The 8180-nt window shown below is 40.1% G+C and overlaps 1 protein-coding gene across 4 annotated transcripts in view; it reads left to right on the top strand.

Annotated features, from left to right (window-relative positions):
• FER1L6 (fer-1 like family member 6) overlaps positions 1–1911 on the top strand; it is a 185094-nt gene extending 183183 nt beyond the window's left edge. For all 4 annotated transcript variants that reach the window (XM_067017461.1, XM_067017462.1, XM_067017464.1 and 1 more), the window contains one exon: positions 857–1911. In XM_067017461.1, coding sequence (XP_066873562.1) covers positions 857–1043 — 187 coding nt within the window. In that variant the 3' untranslated portion in view covers positions 1044–1911. The remainder of the gene's footprint in view (positions 1–856) is intronic.
• Positions 1912–8180: the final 6269 nt, after the last annotated feature.

The raw sequence follows: 8180 nt of genomic DNA on the forward strand, positions 1-8180 counted from the left end.
TATTATAATATGATAAAAATGTCTCCCCTTTATAAATTATCACCTTAAAATAAATTTCCTGAAGTAGAATTACTAGCAGCAAGTGTTACCCTATTCAACTGAAACCATGGTTATATATCAATTAAAAAGTAAACATATATAGATATGAAATGTGTACACAAAATACTCTTTCAAATTGTATTTGTCCTACCCCTCCCTGGACTCCAAGTGTCTCATGATGAGTAGGTGGTCCCTTCTCTGTACCCACCTTTCATCTATCATAGTGTTAGGAACATAACTGGGGCTTCATTAATTCAAAATTATTTATTAAACTCCTATAATGTGTACCTACTAAAAAAAAAAAAAACACTTTGAAGAACACCAAAGAAATAGAAGATATAGACTCTGCCTCCCAGAAGCTTTTGGTCTGTTTAGAGAGAACACACAGGTTCATCAAACAGTCATCAGAGTGTGGAAGACATATGTTAGATTCAAAAAGTGGGTAAGTCAAGCCGTGAGTGAGGTAGGAACTCAGAATGAGGGGAGTTAGTGTGGACTGGGGTAGTCAGGAAGGGCTTCATGGAAGAGGCAGGGCTTGAGCTGGTCAGGGTAGGACAGACAGAGGGCCCTCAGTTCTCTGGCTGGGTCCTAACCAAACTCTTGCCCTCCTCCAGACCAACTTTTAAAATGATGAGGACTCATTGTCGCCCAAAATGTCAGCTTGCTTCTGCTTCAGGGCAACGTGGTCTTCTGCCATTCTCGGGCCTCTCTTTGTGGCCCCTGGAAACTGGGAGTCAGAAATCCTTCCTGAGGTCTTGAGACTCCCGTGTGTTGACAACATGGCCCCTTCCCTGATCTTCTCTTGCTTCCTTCTCAGTCGCCCAGACACCTCCTTCTCCTGGTTTGTGACCCCCTTCAAGTGCCTGTACCACCTCATCTGGAGGAATTACAAGAAGTACATCATCGTCGGTTTCATTCTGATCATCCTCCTCATCTTCCTGGTCCTCTTCATCTATACCTTGCCAGGAGCCATCAGCCGAAGGATCGTCGTGGGCTCGTCGTAGAGGGTCATGGAGCACCTAGACCTTCCCTTCATACTACTCCTCTCTTCTCCCTCATCTGTAAATGTATAAGAACGTATGCTCTGTGCAGGCACTGTGCCGGCTGCTAAGGGGATAAACTCAGAGGGCCCAAGAGCCACTCCCTATGTCTAAGGACAGATCAGCTCTTCTTGGAGGAGATGGGAGAGGAATAGTCCTGCCCTACCCCAACCCTTGCCACTACCTTTCCAATTTAAAAGCCTTAAGTCATGGTTTTGTCCATGGGCAGGATGAAATTATGTCTCCTTTACCCCATAGTAATCAATGATGACCTCAGATTGACTTAGGAAAATATTTTCTAGAGCACTAAGTAAAGAATGTGTTTCATGGATGAGGTTTAGGAAAAAGCACAACATACATTTATGGTGACGTTGAAAAGAAAAAGAACAGCATTACTTTAGGACAGATTTGGAAGGAAGGTATTATGCTTTCTTCTGGATTCTGGACAGTAAAACGACAAGTCAGGTCAACAAAACAATGCACAATGTTCAAATCCACAATAAATACGAGCTAAAAATTGAATATTCTTCTAAGTTAAATAGAGCTCATCAAATTTACTTTTATGTCAAAAGATGTTGGAATGCTGAAAAGCCTTTAGCAAAAGTATTTGAAACACTTTCAGATCAGATGGTATCATAAGAAATGTGTGAGAAGAAGGGGTAAGCAAGAATAATTTAGGAATCAGCTCTGTCTGGTGTTCTACACATAGGTTATCACTCATGGCCTGTCCTGTGTATAAAAAAAATAAATTAAAATAATGTTCTAGGCCTAATTGTGCAGCCCTGATCCTACAGATATTAGGCTTAAGAATTTAAAAGATTTTGAAGCAGAAAACCCATTTCCCAAGAAGTTGTCATGAGTCCCTACTTGTGTTCTTAAATGGGATTAATTTAAATCTATTCATTTGAGGGATTAGAGTTGTTCTTGCCGCTTAAATTTGGTTCAGAGTGATTTTGTTTTGTTTTGTTTTTTTAACAACATTTGAATCTTTCCTCCGAAACCAACTAAGCAAAACATAATTAATACCAGCACCAACACCAAGCAACTCACAGGATATGATATCCAATTCTGTGTCTCCAGTAGTTGAAACAGTTGGTGCCTTTCTTGCTCTTTTCCCTCAAAAATACACATAAATGGAAATTCGGATGACTTCACAGCTGGGGAATTTATTCATTCAACAGCTAATTATTGAGTTCCATCCTGGTTCCAACTGCTGTGATTAACTCTAGGGACTCAAAAGTACACAGTCAGATAAACTAAATCTTTGCTCTAAAGGAGCATAGGGTTTGATAGACAGAAGATATTAATCAAATAATCACACACAGATAAATACAGACTGATGGATTGAATGGGGGCAAAGTACTGGGGGCAGAAAGACCATCTTAAGGAGGACCCGTAGCCAGTCTGGCAGTCAGGAAGGCTTCCTAGGGAAGTAATGACTGAAGGGAGATAAAAGATAAGGAAGAAAGATGGAGAGGAAGAAAAGCACTCTAGACAGAGGAAAATAGCATGTGCAAAGGCCCTGAGGCAGGAGGGAGTGAGGCACATGAAGGGGTCTAAAAGACGGTGGGTACCAAGTGAGAGGCAAAGGACCCTGAGATGGGCTGGAAAGTCATCTAAGGGCCCACACCCTTAACGGCTTCAGTCTTCATTTTAAGGGCAGTGGATAGCAAAGGATTTTTAAGCAGTAGAAAAAAATGACTAGATTTTTATTCCACATGAAGAACAGACTGGAGGTACTGCAGTCCTTCCCACAAGAGAGGATGATTATTTTCACTCAGTAATTGTGGCAGAGGAGGGAAGAGGAGGGATCAGAGATGATCTCTCTAAGGCTCCAGGGTGGTCTAATGGGGAATTGGGGGTCTAGTATTGACTCTACTTTATACAAGCTGTATGACCTAAGGCAGCTAACTTCACATCTCTGATCTATACTTTCCTTGTCTATCACATAAGGAAGTTCATATATACTGTGATGAAAAGACCATGGCATATTCTGGGGCAAAATGAGCATTGATGGGTCTGTAGCAAGCCAAGAAGGTTGGACTTTATGCAGCAGAAAGTGGGGGTCCCTGGAGGAATTTAAACAGAGAAGAGGCAAGAACCAGTCTAGGTATTGGAGAAGTTGCTCTGCCTGCAGTGCACGATGGATTAATGAAGATGAGATCCAGAGGCCAGGGACATTTTAGGAAGCAGTAGTCAAAACCTGGTGGGAGAAGTGATCACTGAAGAAATCAAAGAGGAAATCAAAAAGTACTTAGAAACAAATGACAATGGAGACACGACGACCCAAAACCTATGGGATACAGCAAAAGCAGTTCTAAGAGGGAAGTTTATAGCAATACAATCATACCTTAAGAAACAGGAAACATCTCGAATAAACAACCTAACTTTGCACCTAAAGCAATTAGAGAAGGAAGAACAAAAAAAACCCCAAATTTAGCAGAAGGAAAGAAATCATAAAGATCAGATCAGAAATAAATGAAAAAGAAATGAAGGAAACAATAGCAAAGATCAATAAAAGTAAAAGCTGGTTCTTTGAGAAGATAAATAAAATTGATAAACCATTAGCCAGACTCATCAAGAAAAAAAGGGAGAAGACTCAAATCAATAGAATTAGAAATGAAAAAGGAGATGTAACAACTGACACTGCAGAAATACAAAAGATTATTAGAGATTACTACAAGCAACTCTATGCCAATAAAATGGACAACCTGGAAGAAATGGACAAATTCTTAGAAATGCACAACCTGCCGAGACTGAACCAGGAAGAGATAGAAAATATGAACAGACCAATCACAAGCACTGAAATTGAAACTGTGATTAAAAATCTTCCAACAAACAAAAGCCCAGGACCAGATGGCTTCACAGGTGAATTCTATCAAACATTTAGAGAAGAGCTAACACCTATCCTTCTCAAACTCTTCCAAAACATAGCAGAGGGAGGAACACTCCCAAACTCATTCTATGAGGCCACCATCACCCTGATGCCAAAACCAGATAAAGACATCACAAAGAAAGAAAACTACAGGCCAATATCACTGATGAACATAGATGCCAAAATCCTCAACAAAATACTAGCAAACAGAATCCAACAGCACATTAAAAGGATCATACACCATGATCAAGTGGGGTTTATTCCAGGAATGCAAGGATTCTTCAATATACGCAAATCAATCAACGTGATACACCATATCAACAAACTGAAGGAGAAAAACCATATGATCATCTCAATAGATGCAGAGAAAGCTTTTGACAAAATTCAACACCCACTTATGATAAAAACCCTGCAGAAAGTAGGCATAGAGGGAACTTTCCTCAACATAATAAAGGCCATATATGACAAACCCACAGCCAGCATTGTTCTCAATGGTGAAAAACTGAAATCATTTCCACTAAGATCAGGAACAAGACAAGGTTGCCCACTCTCACCACTATTATTCAACATAGTTTTGGAAGTTCTAGCCACAGCAATCAGAGAAAATAAAGAAATGAAAGGAATCCAAATAAGAAAAGAAGAAGTAAAGCTGTCACTGTTTGCTGATGACATGATACTAATCATAGAGAATACTAAGGATGCTACCAGAAAACTACTAGAGCTAATCAATGAATTTGGTGAAGTAGCAGGATACAAAATTAATGCACAGAAATCTCTGGCATTCTTATACACTAATGATGAAAAATCCGAGAGGGAAATTAAGAAAACACTCCCATTTACCATTGCAACAAAAAGAATAAAATATCTAGGAATAAACCTACCTAAGGAGACAAAAGATTTGTATGCAGAAAACTATAAGACACTGATGAAAGAAATTAAAGATGATACAAATAGATGGAGAGATATACCATGTTCTTGGATTGGAAGAATCAACATTGTGAAAATGACTCTATTACCCAAAGCAATCTACAGATTCAATGCAATCCCTATCAAACTACCACTGGCATTTTTTACAGAACTAGAACAAAAAATTTCACAATTTGTATGGAAACACAAAAGACCCCGAATAGCAAAAGCAATCTTGAAAACGAAAAATGGAGCTGGAGGAATCAGGCTCCCTGACTTCAGACTATACTACAAGGCCACACTAATCAAGATAGTATGGTACTGGCACAAAAACAGAAATATAGATCAATGGAACAGGATAGAAAGCCCAGAGATAAACCCCCACACATATGGTCACCTTATCTTTGATAAAGGAGGGAAGGATATACAGTGGAGAAAAGACAGCCTCTTCAATAAGTGGTGCTGGGAAAACTGGACAGCTACATGTAAAAGTATGAAATTAGAACACTCCCTAACACCACACACAAAAATAAACTCAAAATGGGTTAAAGACCTATATGTAAGGCCAGACACTACCAAACTCTTAGAGGAAAACATAGGCAGAACACTCTATGACATAAATCACAGCAAGATCCTTTTTGACCCATCTCCTAGAGAAATGGAAATAAAAACAAAAATAAACAAATGGGATCTAATGAAACTTAAAAGCTTTTGCACAGCAAATGAAACCATAAACAAGACCAAAAGACAACCCTCAGAATGGGAGGAAATAGTTGCAAATGAAGCAACTGACAAAGGATTAATATCCAAAATTTATAAGCAACTCAGGCAGCTCAATAACAAAAAAACAAACAACCCAATCCAAAAATGGGCAGAAGAACTAAATAGACATTTCTCCAAAGAAGATATAAAGATTGCCAACAAACACATGAAAGAATGCTCAACATCTTTAATCATTAGAGAAATGCAAATCGAAACTACAATGAGATATCATCTCACACCGGTCAGATTGGCCATCATCAGAAAATCTACAAACAATAAATGCTGGAGAGGGTGTGGAGAAAAGGGAACCCTCTTGCACTGCTGTTGGGAATGTAAACTGATACAGCCACTATGGAGAACAGTATGGAGGTCCCTTAAAAAACTACAAATAGAACTACCATATGACCCCATAATCCCACTACTAGCCATATACCCTGAGAAAACCATAATTCAAAAAGAGTCACGTACCAAAATGTTTATTGCAGCTCTATTTACGATAGCCAGGACATGGAAGCAACCTAAATGTCCATCAACAGATGAATGGATAAAGAAGATGTGGCACATATATACAATGGAATATTACTCAGCCATAAAAAGAAATGAAACTGAGTTATTTGTAATGAGGTGGATAGACCTGGAGTCTGTCATACAGAGTGAAGTAAGCCAGAAGGAGAAAAACAAATACCGTATGCTAACACATATATATGGAATCTAAGAAAAAAAAATGTCATGAAGAGATTAGTGGTAGGATGGGAATAAAACACAGACCTACTAGCACATGGACTTGAGGATATGGGGAGGGGGAAGGGTAAGCGGTGACGATGTGAGAGAGTGGCAGGGACATATACACACTACCAAATGTAAATTAGATAGCTAGTGGGAAGCTGCCGCATAGCACAGGGAGTTCACCTCTGTGCTTTGTGACCACCTAGAGGGGTGGGATAGGGAGGGTGGGATGGAGGGTGATGCAAGAGGGAAGAGATATGGGAACATATGTATATGTATAACTGATTCACTTTGTTGTAAAGGAGAAACTAACACACTATTGTAAAACAGTTATACTCCAATAAAGAAGTTAAAAAAAAAAAAAAAAAAAACTGGTGGGAGATGAGGACCTGTGTCAGGGCCACAGCCATGGAGATGGAGAGGAAGAGCAGATTCTGGAACGTTGGTGAGGTTCTCCAACCTTCACCCCCATCTCTGGCACCCAAGATGCCTGCCAGAGAGGACAGGGAAATGTGAACCCTGGCTGTGTCATTTCTACCTGGGCAGGTCACAATCTCTGAGTCTTAATTTTTTCATCTGAAAAAAAGGAACTATTACCTACTTGGCAAGAGTCGTGTAGATTGTAGAAAAAGTATGTAAAATGTGTAGCTTGTGCCTGGCATTAAGCCAGTCCTCAAAGGATAGTAGCTAGTGTCTTAAGTATCATTTCTACAGGTGGAATCAGCAGTATGTGGAGTCTAGTTGTATCTAGAAGTGAGGAAAGATGATCAGACCTATGTTTTAGAAATGTTCTGGCACATGGACTGAGAAACTTTCGACAAATAATACTCCCAAGTGTATTGATTTTGTATTGATTTTGTAACAGACTACAACAAGCCCAGTGGATTAAAACAACAGAAATGTATCCTACAGTTCTGTAGGTCAGAAGTTCATCACGGACCTCACTGAGCTAAAATAAAGATATCAGCAGACCTACCTTCCCTCCTGGAAGCCCTAGGGGAGGATCTGGTTTTTTGCCTTTTCCAGTTTCTAGAGGCTGCCTGCATTCCTTGGCTTGTGGCCCCTTCCTCCGTCTTTCAAAGCCAGCAAGTTTACATCCCTCTGTGTCTTTCTTTTGTAGTCATACCTCTCTCCGACTATAGCCAGAAATGTTCTTGCTTTTAAGGACCCATGTGAGTACCTTGGACCCACCCAGATAATCCAGGATAATCTCCCTACCGCAAGGTCCTTAGCTTAATCACATCTGCAAAGACCCTATTGCCATGTAAAGTAACATATGCACAGGTTCTGGGGATTAGGACATGGAATCTTTTAGCAGAGGGAAGCATTATTCTCCTACATCGAATATCACCCCGGCATTTTAACTCAGCCCAATTTGAAAGCCACTTCAGCAGAGCTCTGAAAATCGGTGGGATGATTATGGTGTATGAAGTAAGGAGGCTCCACAGACGCTTTTCTCTCTGGAACAAGATGTTTCCATTTGTTGTTTAGCCTCTCAAGCAACAATTGTCTCCGGAAAGAAAGGGAGGATGGTTCAGTCCTGCCCTGACTCATTAAAATCCTCTCAAGCCAATGGATGAGGTGTGTTCGGAGCTGGTTATGAAAGGACTCTGCCACTTCCTCTCACATTTCTGCCTCAGGAGTTTTCAAATAAGCCTCTTAAACTCAGCTTCCCTTTAACACAGCAGTAGTTCCTTCCAATTCAGGAAACCTGTGCCTCTCCTCTCTCTTAGTTTATAACGGGCAATCTGAGAAAAGAGCACTCTCTATTTTTCACTGAATTGTTGTACTAGTGGAAAGAAAAATGGGCTTTGGAGACTGAGATAAAAGCA

This window comes from Kogia breviceps, chromosome 17, assembly GCF_026419965.1.
Source record: "Kogia breviceps isolate mKogBre1 chromosome 17, mKogBre1 haplotype 1, whole genome shotgun sequence".
Taxonomy (NCBI): Eukaryota; Metazoa; Chordata; class Mammalia; order Artiodactyla; family Physeteridae; genus Kogia; species Kogia breviceps.